Here is a 12138-nt window from a genome sequence, read left to right as displayed (position 1 = left end):
TCTTTTCCGTCTCTCACGGCCGCCGCCTCTCCGGCGGGACGACTCAGATTGGTGTGAAATCGTCGCCTAACAGGCGGGAAATTGGCGGTTATTTTTGGAGCGGAGTGATGGGGGACCGTCGGACCATCATCCTGTCTCTAATGAGCAGGTGGAGGAGGAGGAGGAGGAAGAGGAGGAGGGATGCTCCAGCAGGGCTGGACAACAGCTGATTAACCGAGAGGAAGAAGGAACAGACAAACGATCGCGGAGAACTGGACTTCAGTTTGTGCTTGAAGAAAAAGGATTCACAGAATTAGTGACAAATCAAGGAAACTTGACAGTTTCAGAGTTCTGAAAGGATCTTCTGGGTCCAAACTCCTCCCACCACAGAGAACGGCCTCCGGGTCGACCGAAGCGCAATCGAGTCCGCCGGACGGCGCTGATCCCCGCCCATAGACACACACACACACACACACACACACCAGCCGGATTCGTAGGAGGCAGGGTTTATTTCCCGGCTGAACACCGCCCCCTGCTGTCAGACGTTCACAGTGCAGACCGGGTCGCACCCGAAATCAATTCTATTCTTTAGCATCGTTGCCTTTTTACAAACGAGACCTGAACGCCGAGGGAGGTGAGCTGGCGCCGGCAGCCGGGGGCACAAACCGCGGCTGGGATTAGGCGCCGTAGCAACGCTCGCTAGAAATATTCCCCTTGATATTAGAAATGAAACGGAAGAACAACGACCAGCAGGCAGGAAGCGGCTTTTAGCGTGCTGCGTGGCTGCTAACGATACAGCCTGGAAGGCTTCGCTGCGTCGCCTGAACCCCTCGCCGTCTGCTCGTGCTTAGCTCCCGGCCTCCGGGGGCGCCAGCGCGGGCGGCAGCGTGGTCCCGCAAGGTCCGTGAAAGTGGAACCTGACACACACGGGGGGGGGGGCGTCAGAGTCAGCGTGCAAAGTGGCGAAAATGAAGCACTGGTCTGGACGCCGTGGCGGCAAGAGAGGCCTACTTGAAGCGCATGGTGACCGGCGTGTCCTCCATGTTGAACTCGGCCACGGGAACGCCTCTGCCCGCCAGCTGAGGAGCAAACATGGCGGCCGGATACACAACGGATGACGTGCCGACCTGCAGGGCGGGACGGGATTCACACAGGTGCTTTGAAAGAAGCGAACAGCGTTTTATTACAGGAGTCCCTCAAACGCACCACGAGGCAGAGGTCGCAGGCGTCCAACACGTCCTCCACGCGGCTCAGGACGTCCGGGTCCAGAGACTCTCCGAACCAAACCACAGCCGGTCTGAGGAGGCCGGCGCAGCCCGGCTGCTCACACCTGAAACGCCAACACACGGCCAACACACGCTCAACGCACGCCCAACACACGCTCAGCACAAGCCCAACGCACGCCCAACACACGGCCAACACACGCTCAACGCACGGCCAACACACGCCCAACACACGCTCAACGCACGCCCAACACACGCCCAACACACGCTCAGCACACGCCCAACGCACGCTCAGCACACGCCCAACACACGGCCAACACACGCTCAACGCACGGCCAACACACGGCCAACACACGCCCAACACACGCTCAACGCACGCCCAACACACGCTCAACGCACGCCCAACACACGCTCAGCACACGCTCAGCACACGCCCAACACACGCTCAGCACACGCCCAACGCACGCCCAACACACGCCCAGCACACGCCCAACACACGCTCAACACACGCTCAGCACACGCCCAGCACACGCTCAGCACACGCTCAGCACACACCCAACACACGCCCAACGCACACCCAACACACGCCCAACGCACGCTCAGCACACGCCCAACGCACACCCAACGCACGCCCAACGCACGCCCAACGCACGCCCAACGCACGCCCAACGCACGCCCAACGCACGCTCAACGCACACCCAACACACGCCCAACGCACGCCCAACGCACGCCCAACACACGAGCGGAGCGCTAAAGGAGAACCGGTGCACCTCACCTGGGCAGGTGCTGGACGGGGATGTTCGCTTCATCGGTGTCCGGGTCCGGAGCTCTGATTCGAACAAGGAAGTCAGGCGTGAGTAGAACGACCAATCACGAAAGCCCAGGTAGAACTAGAACGCCCGGAGGGCGTGGTTACCGCTGGGCGTCTGGGGACTTGGGTTTCACCCTCTGACCTGGACAGGCTCGAGTCCCCGTCCGTCCCTCTGACCTGGACAGGCTCGAGTCCCCGTCCGTCCCTCTGACCTGGACAGACTCGAGTCCCCATCCGTCCCTCTGACCTGGACAGGCTCGAGTCCCCGTCCGTCCCTCTGACCTGGACAGGCTCGAGTCCCCGTCCGTCCCTCTGACCTGGACAGACTCGAGTCACCGTCCGTCCCTCTGACTTGGACAGACTCGAGTCCCCGTCCGTCCCTCTGACCTGGACAGACTCGAGTCCCCGTCCGTCCCTCTGACCTGTCCCCGTCCGTTTAGAATAATAAATCCAAACGTTTCTGTCCTAATGTAAAGTCAAACATGAAGCTGCAGGGATCGATCGGACCTTCTTTCATGTATCAATCGTCTGCATTGGTTCAACGTTAGCGCAGTGGGACGTTTAATCCAGGGATTACACGCGTCCATCTAAACGGGGTCAGCAGCTTTTATTTTGTCCCCGAGGCTGAAACGAGCTGGTCGTTTCCTGCCGGCGTGCGATTGATCGTTCTTATTACAGATTACAGATTACAGATTACAGCCGTGTAATCGATCAGACGGAGCTCTTACCCTTTCCCCTCCAGAGCGGGGCAGATGGGGCTCTTGTGATTGGCTGCTTCATGGCCGCAGCTCGTGCAGCGCGTCTTAAACAGACTTCCTGGATTAACGACACCAGATTATCGCTCAAACAATGGGGAATATAATCTGTGGATTAAAGCTGCACGCTTTGATTTTAAATTCACACCGACGGACACGCCCGGGCAACAAGCTCCAATCCAAGCCCGGATTGCTCACGCCTTTTACTTCCCCCTCACCGTGGAGCTCCAGGACGGCCCTGGATCCGGCGCGGCGGTGCAGCTCGTCGATGTTTTGCGTGACGACCGTGACGTCACGCCCACGCCTGCTCAGACGCTCCTCGCACTCGGCGATGGCCAGGTGGGCCGCGTTGGGGTTCTTGGTGAGCATGACCTCGCGGCGGTAGTGGTAGAACTCCCAAACGCGGGATGGGTTCCCGGAGAAGGACTCCGGGGTGGCGAGCCCCTGCAAGGTGAAGGCGTGAAGGGGGGGGGGGGCGACTAACAGCGATGCCGTAGTTCTGCTCGTGGTCAGGAGAGCGCTCCGTCCTACCTTTGCTTCCCATTTCCTCCAGTAGCCCCCGGGCCCTCGGAAGGTGGGGACGCCACTCTCTGCGCTCACCCCGGCGCCGGTGAGGACGACCACGCTCTTGGATTTGGATAAAATGTCCCTGAAAGCCGCCAGGTCTGAAGAAACAAGGAGAGGAGCGCAAACGCACAAAAAAAACGATGAGAATCATTGAGGAAGAGGAAGAGGATGCGTCAGGAGGGACGAAGGCTACCTGAGCTGGGTCGGGCCATGTCTCGGCGAAGCGAAGGCGTTCTCAGAAGGCGGGACAGGCGGGCGAACTGACGCCCAATCATCTGGTCGGAAAATACAACACGACTTAACGCAGCTGAAGCGTTTACACACAGCAGCAGAATGATAAGAGCAATAAGGGAGAACATGCAGGATAAGATCATAATAAAAACATCATAAACGGTTATCAATCAGTCTGATCGGCTGCGGCTTACGTGTCAGATCGAAGCCAGTCAGAGGGAAGCAGGAAATCAATCGATGTTTTGGTTCCGTGTCAGCGACCAGCTGAAGCTGATTGGTTCGGAGGCTAAGACACGAGCCAATGAGAGGGGCGGAGACGTAAATAACACTGATGACGTCTGACCAGCAGAGGGCGCGTGTGCACTGCGGAAGTCATGTGAATCGATTTATTTTCGTTTCAGTGAAAGGATTCACAAACTCGGACTTTTTCTTGGTGCAACACGAAACGTAAAATAATGACAAATAATACAATTAAATTAAGTAAAAAAGAAAACATGAATGAATGAACCCGCCAAAAGCAGCAGCAGAATGATCGATCCACGGATGATCAGCAGCAGCAAAAACAGTCACGCAGTGCAAATTGGAACAATCCTTAATCAATAAAGTTTCATTTGTCGGCCAATAAAAATAAAATATTATGCAAAGATTAATTTCCTGTTATGTCTTTTTGTTTTACTTTATTACTGACGTAGTGATGGATCAGCAATGGATCAATGAATGGAAGGAAATAGAAGACAAAAGGTGAGTCCGGAAATGAAAACAATATAAGAATAATTCATATAATAACAACGAAATAATAGAATGAGAGCTTTTAATGCATTTAGCTTCTATAGTGAACCTAAGATCGATATAATAGTTTTAATTAATAATTAAAATTCTTATTTTGTAAATTAAAAGGTCTGATATTTGAAATATTTAATTTACAAATTGTCCTAATTTGGACGCCATGATGGGAGATAATTAGAATATAGCTGATATAAATGACATTCAATCAATAGTTAGAGCTGCTGCTCTCTCTCTCTCTCTCTCTCTCTCCCTCTCTCCCTCTCCCTGTCTCACCCCTCCCTCATCACGGCATCCCGCCCCCCTCCCGCATGCACCGGGCGGGTGCACGAGCGGCTGCGGCGGCGCCGATCCTCTCGCAGTCGCGCTGCCCGGCTGGCCGAACATGGCGGCGGCCCCGGAGGAGGAGGGAGACCGGAGGCCGATCCGGAGGGTCCGGTCCAAGAGCGACACGCCCTACATCAGCGAGGCGCGCGTCTCGTTGCACCTGGAGACAGGTAGGTGACGCGGATGATGCGCGCCTCTTCACCACGGGTGATGCTGCAGCGCGTGCTTCGTGCATGGCGGTACCCACGGCGCTCAGCTGCACCTGTGCGTGTGCACGCTGTGCGTGTGCACGCTGTGCGTGTGATCGCTGTTGCTCCAGCCGGACTCCACCTTGGTTGTCGGTCGCGAACCGGAACCGGACAGAGTTAAAACGCATTCTTACTATTCGGGGGGGGGGAGCCACGGATGCCCCCCCCCCCGCGGAGGCTTCAAACAGCGTAGACAAGTGATTGTTTCCTTTGTTGCCATGGCCACGAGACCTGGATGGTCCTCATCTTGGTGGTGTGGATGTACAGTTTCATGGTGCCCCCCCCCCCACGGGAGGCCGCTTTACGCGCGGAGCTGTCCACCGTCTTGGTGCTGAAAATCCTCGAAGGATGTGCACGAGTTTCGTCTTTTGGTGAACACGGCTGTGCGTTTATCAGCTGCTGCATTCCGATTGTGAGCGACCCCCCCCCCCCCCCCCCTGTCATCGGTGGAACCGCCCACTCCGTTTAGCTTCTGTTGTTCTGCATAAATCCAGCCCCCCACCCATTTCCATCAAAAGGGTCTCTGAACAAATGAGAGGGACGGGATCGAGTCCAGGTACGATTATTCTGGTTCTCTCAGTTCAGAGGAGCCGTTAGCAGAAAGCTAACGCTATGCTACCAGGATCCTAGCGTGGCTGCAGCCCGGCGTAGCCAATAGGATGCGAGATCACACGATCTGTTTGTGAGAACCTGCTGAGTGTCAGTGAAGGTGAGGATGAGGAAGGTGAAGGACGCTCATGATCCCGCCGGCGTGTCTGTCTCTGGGTTTGGTTGATTCGAGTTTGGATTAGGGTTCGACTGAATCCGAGGGGACCGAGGTCCGTGCCCTGCTGTGCGCCCTGCAGCTTCAGGAAGTCGTAAAGAGACTAACTCCACCGCCAACAATCCAAAGAGGCCGTCGGTTCTGAAGTTCTGAAGGACACGCATTTATCCAGGTCGTTTCGTCCTTCTCGTTTCCCAGCTGAAGAAGTGGAGCGGTTGGCAGCGACGCGCTCTGATTCGCTGGTTCCGGGCACGCACACACCTCCCATCCGGCGGCGCAGCAAGCTCGCCACGCTGGGCCGCCTGTTCAAACCCTGGAAGTGGAGGAAGAAGAAGAGCGAGAAGTTCAAGCAGACGTCTGCCGGTGAGAACCCGAACGCCTCCGGCGTTGGAGACGGGCTAAAAGGGGGTCAGACAGGTGGAACCGCCACAGACGGCGCTTTACGGATCATTCGGAGCCGACTCTGGTTTGACTCCTCCCACAGCTCTGGAGAGGAAGATGTCCAGCCGGCAGAGCAGAGAGGAGCTCATCAAGAAGGGAGTCCTGAAGGAGGTTCAGGACAAAGGTGAGCCCGGATCACGGATCTGGATCGACCCGGATCGACCCGGGACACGCTTTCCTGCTTCAGCTTTCTGACGACCACCCGTTCCTGCCCCCTCCCTGGTCTTAGACGGTTCTTACCCGGCTGCACAAGAGGAGGTGAAGATGGAGAACGGGCGTTCTCCGGCGCTTGGTTCCGGCCGCTCAGAGTCCGACGGTTCTGACCTGATGGAAGGAGCAGCTGCAGGTAGGCAGGTCGCGGAACCGGGACTCCATGGATCAACGCTCGGCTTTTACGGGTCCAGCATCACCCGGCTGGTTCCTGGTTCTCCTCTGTAGCGTTTCAGATGCTGAGCGAAGGCGCACGTCAGCAGGACCACGCCCACAAGTCCATCCAGGCTCCACCCTCAAAGAAGCCCAGCGTGTATCCGGCCAATGGCGCCGAACTGGTGCCCTGCAGACCCCCCGCGCTCCACAAGCAACCTCCTGCGCTCCCGCCCAAACCACTCAACAGGCTGCCCAATCACATCGCAGGTGAGTCTGAAGCTGCAGTTCTGCCTGCGCAGGCTCGTCCAATCCCCTCGCCCCGCCCCGCCCCCTCCTGCAGACGGCGCCCCGGCGAAGCTGCCGTGCACGTCGACGAAGCTCTCTCCTCCTCTACCTCCGAGGAAACTCGCGATCTCCTCACCCGCAGGGAGCATGGAGACCTCCTCGCTCGCCTTCCTGAAGTGCCCCGCCCCGCCGAGCCCCGCCCCAATGGGTGGGCGCTCCCTGCACCCCCCCAGCCGGATCATAGAGGAGCTCAACAAAACGCTGGCCCTCACCATGCAGCGGTTTGAGAGGTGAGCAGCAGAGGTTCTGGGGAAAGGCGGACCTTCCAGGGTCGCCGTGACGACGAGCGAACGCTGGTCAGAACATATCCGTCTTTCAAATTGCTGTTGTTCTCATCATCATCATCATCTTCATCATCTTGCAACGCCCCCCCCCCCCCCCCCCAGCTCCATGATGCATGCCGTTCCCACGGTGATGATCGAATGCGACGACGACAAAGAGAACCTCCCCGATGAGGCGGACGATGAAGACATGCAGGAGGAGGAAGAGGAGGAAGACGATGAAGAGGAGGAGGAAGAGGATGAAGAGGAGGACGATGAGGACGATACCTTTTTTACAAGTAGGTCCAGTAAAACTAGCATCTGGAACCGACACACGTTTGAAGTTGAAATAGTTTATAAACACTGAAATAATATAAATGATCAGTTACAGGTTCAGTAATGAGTCCGTCCTAATTTAATCAATGATAAACTTGATCAGTATTTGGCCACTAGGGGTCAGAAACCCCTAAAAGCATGCAAAAGCATCAATGCTAACATGTTAGCGGACAGCCCTGTGATGAGCTGGCGCCTCATCCGGGGAGTACCCAGCTGGGATAGGGTCCAGCAGACCCATGACCCGAAGGGCTCGAAGGCCCCCCAGAGCTGCAGCATCGGGGAACGATGGCGGCAGCTGAAATAGCATCGCTGCTAGCCTGCGTCTTCTTCTTTGATCCTCAAAGGCGCGCTGGCCCTGAAGGTCCTACGGAAGGACTCTCTGGCCGTCAAGCTGAGCAACCGACCGTCGGAGCGGGAGCTGCAGGAGAAGAACATCCTGCAGCTGCAGTCGGACCAGGAGAGGCTCGCGTGGCGACAGCGGACGGCCACCAAGCTGACCAGGTGAGCCTCGGTGACGGGCGGGACCCGGGCCAGGGGGCGGGGCGCTTCTGAAACGGACGTCTCTGTTCCGCCAGGCGTCTGAGCCAGAGGCCGACGGCAGAGGAGCTGGAGCAAAGGAACATCCTGAAGCGTGAGTAGCTCCGCCCTCGGGATTACAGTCAGGGCGGCGTCTGAGCGCCTCCGCTTCCTCCTCCAGCCCGAAACGACCTGGAGGAGCAGGAGGAGAAGAGGGAGATCAAGAGGCATTTATCCAGAAAGGTATCCACGGCGACGGCGCGGCGCCCGCGGTCCCGCTCCTCGTCCCCGGACTGACGCGCCTCCTTTCTGGCTCCTCCAGCTCAGCCAGAGGCCGACGGTCGAGGAGCTGAGGGAGGCCAAGATCCTGATCCGCTTCAGCGACTACGTGGAGGTGGCCGAGGCGCAGGACTACGACCGGCGAGCGGACAAGCCGTGGACCCGGCTAACGGCCGCCGACAAGGTCCCGGGAACCCCCCCCCCCCCCCGGCTGCCCGGACCCGGACCGGCTTTAACGCCGCTTTTCTTTCTGCTGCTCAGGCTGCCATCAGGAAGGAGCTGAATGAGTTCAAAAGCACCGAGATGAAGGTGCACGAGTCCAGTCGCCATTTTACCAGGTGAGGCGGCGGCGGAGGCGGAGCTTAGCTATCAGACGCAGGTGAACCGCCTCCGCCTGGAATCGCTCCTCAAGGAGGTTTCTCGCTGCAGGTTTCATCGACCTTGAGGCGGTTCCGTCGCTGCTGGGCGGCGTGTTGACCCGCCGGCGCCGAGCCCGGAGCTTCAGCGCCGACGCCGACCCGACGGCTCAGTCGGGCGCCGAGCCCCCCCCCCCCCCCACCGGCGGAGAGTTTTACAAACTTCTCGATATTCAAAAGCTTTTATTTGACTTTTTATGATGAAGATGGTTTTTACTTTGCAGGACTTCGAGAATCGGTGCCGATTTTGAGAGCGAGGCAAAAATGGAAGTTTTGGGGGGGGGGGGGGGGGGGTGCTCGCATTGGACAAAAATCTACAAGCCAGCCGGCGATGGCCGAACACACGAGCAATAAGGTCAGCTTTCTGCTCCGTCTTTTGGGGGGGGGGAAGTCGAGGTCTCGGACGCATCCCACAGCGGGAGGTCGGTGACCCAGCGTGTTGCCGTGACTACGGTGACGTTTACAGGGATTTGAAAGTTGCCAAACCGACTCGGCTCCTTTCAGCGGATCATCCGGAGACGCTGAACGCTCAGCCGGGTTCGGGTTAGCCTTCGGCGGCGCCGCCACGTTTTGTTTCCATCGTTTACAGCCCACGAGCACTGGTTGATCTGTGTGTGTGTGTGTGTGTGTGTGTGTGCGTGTCGGTTTTAAAAACGTTTCGAGATAAAAACAGTCAAAAGTGTGAGACTTGTACATAACAAAGAAAGAAGTCAAGACTTTTCAGATGTTTTTGTAAAGCAGGAAAACTGCATGCGAGTTTTAATTTATTGTGTTTTCATGCAGTTTCTTAAAGAAAACAATATTAAAAAGGGAACTTTTATGTTTCCCTGCCTTTCTGCGGATTCACGCGGCTCGGCCGAAGGTTCCTCAACGAGATGTTAACAGAACCTCAGAAGAACAACATGGTGACTTCTGAGAGCAGAAATACGTTTCCATCGTCTTCAGATGTTTGAGAGACTCTAAAAATATTCAGAGAACTACGAAATGGTCCATCGAGGAAGGAGAGTCTATTCCTCAAACAGGGAAAGGACGCGCCGCGCCTCCGGCTCCCTGAAAGCAGCCTCCAGATCAGTCGACTCAACGGAGTCCTGATGCATTGTGGGAAAGCGGCTCACCTCTGGGCCCGGGTCTCCGTGGTTACACGGCGTGCATCGGAGTGCCACAGTATTTGTGCCACAGATCGATGGCTTTGGTCACGATGGCGTCCGTGTTCTCCTGCGGGATCTGGAAGAGAAAGGCTGTTGTCAAGAGGAAACCGAAAGCAGGCGGTCCGGTGGCGCCGGCGCCGGTTTACTCACGTTGCACAGGAACCTGGCCACGCCTTCAGGCCGGCTGATGCCCATCAACACCATCTTGTAGCTCAGCAGAATCTCCAGGGCCACAAACACCAGGATCTTACAGGAGCCGCTGATCACCTTGTCCCACACCCTAAATCCAACGGGCCCAGAGAAGGACTTTAAACCCAGGAAGTCCGAGGAGCCGCTTCTGGACCCTCCGTCGATCCACAGGTAAACTCACCTCTGCAGGCTGGACTCGGGGAGGCAGCCGGCGAAGCACCGGCCGAACCAGAGGCTGTAGGGAAGCAGCGCCAGGGCGCCGCTGCTCTTCAGGTGAGTCAGCAGCCGAGGCTCCTCCTGACTCAGGTAATGCTCCAGGCTCTTCGGCTGCAGCGGGGCAGAAGAGGAGGAAGCAGCTGAAACCTCTCAGGCTTCGGCTCCTCGGTTCATTAAGGCGACACCCACCAGGTGCGGCAGAGAGTCTCCGAACTTGGCGTGGAACTGGATCACAAAGCACTTGATCAGCCAATAGCAGTCCACGGGGTCGTCCACTATCTGCTCCATGGCTCGACCGATGGAGAGGAAGTCCTCGTTCTCGTCGTCCTGAAACGACGACGGTGGGTCTTAACGTTCCGGGAGCAGAGACACGCCCGACAGCGCCGACCCTCATCTCACCGGGGGGCAGGTCTCGGAACACCGCGGGAGCGTCTGGCTCTCCAGCTGGAACATGCGCAGGTAGACGTGGGTGGAAGGGGTGCAGGAGTTGATGTATCTCATCACCTCCAGACCCTCCAGGATGTCCTGGTGCTGGCCCTTCCTGTAGCCCCCAACCAGCGCGTGAGAGTCACTGTGGGGGGGCAAGACCCCTGGAGGAAGAGGAGTCTGTGTTTGGGTGGGTTAGGGTAATAAATATTCAAAGTCGGGACTCCGTCGTTTCATTGGGTTGACTTTAAAGAGTAAAACGGGCTCTAGTTGGACCGTTTTCAGAGTTTTCTTATTTTCCGACTGGCTCCCGTTTAAATGTGAGGGAAATCCGAATGAACGGTCTCACCCTTGAGCCGTGGAGTTCTAGTTTCACAGGTGAACCCTTACCCAACAGCACCTTCCACACGTGGATCCTGTACATGGAGGGGAGGGGGAACCTCTGACTGAAGGTGCTCAGCTTCTCGAGATCTGTGGAGAAGAGCTGATGGCATCCATCACAAGAGAACCGAGTCGAACGTCGATGAATCAATCCCGGGCGAGATGCCCCCTACCCAGAGGATGATCCTTCAGCAGGATTTCCAGAGACTTCTTCTCCTCCACTCCCCTGAAGCCCACCTTCTCATAATACGCAGACCGGAAGTTCCTCTGAGGGTCGTCGGCCATACTTTAGCCCGGTCGTTGTCGTCCAAACTTTACTTCTTCAGCAGCATTTGGTTTCAGCTAGCGGCTGCTAACATTTACATGTGCAGATTAACGTTAGCATAACGGAGCGACCTCACCTTCGTCTGATGTTTCACGCTCTAGCCCAGCTACCTGCAGGTTTAAGCTAACCCTGTAAGCTAACTACAGCCATTACGCTAACGTTAGCGCGACATCTACGAAGCGCGTGTCACGGCAACGCCAAAGAAAAGAGGCTAAATGACATTTCGGAAATAAACACAATGTTTCTCAAGAAATGGCAACTCAGTCAGCTACATGCTAGCCGCCGCTGCTATTGTGGTTGTTAGAAAATGACATCCGGTTACGCCTGTCGAAATAAAATAGGTGCAAAACTTAAATACTAATTACAGTATCTAATACTGCCGATATTATTTAATATCAAAATTAACGAATTTTTATATTTTAAATATATATATATATATATATATATTTATTGTGACATATTGATGGTAAAGCTGGTGTACACAATGTAAAGAAATGAGAGGTCCAACATGTGCTTTTATTTTGAAGGCGCATTTCAGCTAGGCTCCTGTGTATTCCGGTTCAGTCTCCGCCCATTTGAAGTCCTTTTCTGAACCTTTCTGAACCTGAACCTGAGAAGAACTTTCTCTCTTTAAATGAGCAAAGCCTAGGGTCATAATTATTGATGGTTAAATGTAGACAAACATATTAAACTTTCATCCTAACATTATAATCTGTTATTGACATTTATTTTGAATAACCATCGCTTAACTAAAAAAAAACCAAAACGTTTTTGTTTCAGGTTTCAGGTTTGTCTGGGACTGTTTAA

At 55.8% G+C, this 12138-nt stretch overlaps 4 protein-coding genes across 4 annotated transcripts in view; 1 reads left to right on the top strand and 3 right to left on the bottom strand.

The window, feature by feature from the left end:
* Positions 1 to 574, bottom strand: part of LOC137899573 (adenylate cyclase type 1-like) — an 11987-nt gene extending 11413 nt beyond the window's left edge. The window contains 1 exon segment of the mRNA XM_068743610.1: positions 549 to 574. Coding sequence (XP_068599711.1) covers positions 549 to 574 — 26 coding nt within the window.
* LOC137899275 (NAD-dependent protein deacylase sirtuin-5, mitochondrial-like) lies at positions 482 to 3547 on the bottom strand. The gene is made up of 8 exons (XM_068743302.1): positions 3529 to 3547; positions 3300 to 3433; positions 2987 to 3212; positions 2742 to 2829; positions 1978 to 2031; positions 1186 to 1309; positions 991 to 1106; positions 482 to 896 (listed from the first exon to the last, which is right to left on the bottom strand). The coding sequence occupies exons 1-8, from the start codon at positions 3545 to 3547 to the stop codon at positions 827 to 829; spliced, it is 831 nt and encodes a 276-aa protein (XP_068599403.1). The 3' UTR covers positions 482 to 826.
* Positions 3548 to 4719: 1172 nt separating this feature from the next.
* On the top strand, positions 4720 to 8572 carry LOC137899572 (phosphatase and actin regulator 1-like). The gene is made up of 12 exons (XM_068743609.1): positions 4720 to 4846; positions 5886 to 6050; positions 6172 to 6252; positions 6358 to 6482; positions 6533 to 6761; positions 6835 to 7069; positions 7226 to 7398; positions 7780 to 7936; positions 8011 to 8066; positions 8133 to 8194; positions 8274 to 8414; positions 8492 to 8572. The coding sequence occupies exons 1-12, from the start codon at positions 4735 to 4737 to the stop codon at positions 8570 to 8572; spliced, it is 1617 nt and encodes a 538-aa protein (XP_068599710.1). The 5' UTR covers positions 4720 to 4734.
* A 1065-nt stretch (positions 8573 to 9637) lies between these two features.
* On the bottom strand, positions 9638 to 11291 carry tbc1d7 (TBC1 domain family, member 7). Its single transcript, XM_068743299.1, has 7 exons — positions 11180 to 11291; positions 11016 to 11096; positions 10599 to 10789; positions 10389 to 10526; positions 10165 to 10310; positions 9945 to 10074; positions 9638 to 9870 (listed from the first exon to the last, which is right to left on the bottom strand). The coding sequence occupies exons 1-7, from the start codon at positions 11289 to 11291 to the stop codon at positions 9784 to 9786; spliced, it is 885 nt and encodes a 294-aa protein (XP_068599400.1). The 3' UTR covers positions 9638 to 9783.
* Positions 11292 to 12138: the final 847 nt, after the last annotated feature.

The sequence above is a fragment of the Brachionichthys hirsutus genome, chromosome 9, assembly GCF_040956055.1.
Source record: "Brachionichthys hirsutus isolate HB-005 chromosome 9, CSIRO-AGI_Bhir_v1, whole genome shotgun sequence".
Classification (NCBI taxonomy): Eukaryota; Metazoa; Chordata; class Actinopteri; order Lophiiformes; family Brachionichthyidae; genus Brachionichthys; species Brachionichthys hirsutus.
The sequence above is the reverse complement of the archived record's forward strand: the minus strand, read 5'-3'. Positions and strand labels throughout refer to the sequence as shown.

What these genes read in the sequence shown, in the direction of transcription:
- LOC137899275 (XM_068743302.1), bottom strand. An exon ending in GGAGGAAATGGGAAGCAAAG is followed by an intron (nt 3,213 to 3,299) that starts GTAGGACGGAGC and finishes TTCACCTTGCAG; the next exon opens with GGGCTCGCCACCCCGGAGTC. An exon ending in GGCCGTCCTGGAGCTCCACG is followed by an intron (nt 2,830 to 2,986) that starts GTGAGGGGGAAG and finishes TCGTTAATCCAG; the next exon opens with GAAGTCTGTTTAAGACGCGC.
- LOC137899572 (XM_068743609.1), top strand. Translation starts at nt 4,735, where the DNA reads ATGGCGGCGGCCCCGGAGGAGGAGGGAGACCGGAGGCCGATCCGGAGG. An exon ending in CTCGTTGCACCTGGAGACAG is followed by an intron (nt 4,847 to 5,885) that starts GTAGGTGACGCG and finishes CTCGTTTCCCAG; the next exon opens with CTGAAGAAGTGGAGCGGTTG. An exon ending in ACGGCCACCAAGCTGACCAG is followed by an intron (nt 7,937 to 8,010) that starts GTGAGCCTCGGT and finishes CTGTTCCGCCAG; the next exon opens with GCGTCTGAGCCAGAGGCCGA.
- tbc1d7 (XM_068743299.1), bottom strand. Translation starts at nt 11,291, where the DNA reads ATGGCCGACGACCCTCAGAGGAACTTCCGGTCTGCGTATTATGAGAAG. An exon ending in GTTCCGAGACCTGCCCCCCG is followed by an intron (nt 10,527 to 10,598) that starts GTGAGATGAGGG and finishes TCGTCGTTTCAG; the next exon opens with GACGACGAGAACGAGGACTT. An exon ending in TGGCCAGGTTCCTGTGCAAC is followed by an intron (nt 9,871 to 9,944) that starts GTGAGTAAACCG and finishes TTTCTCTTCCAG; the next exon opens with ATCCCGCAGGAGAACACGGA.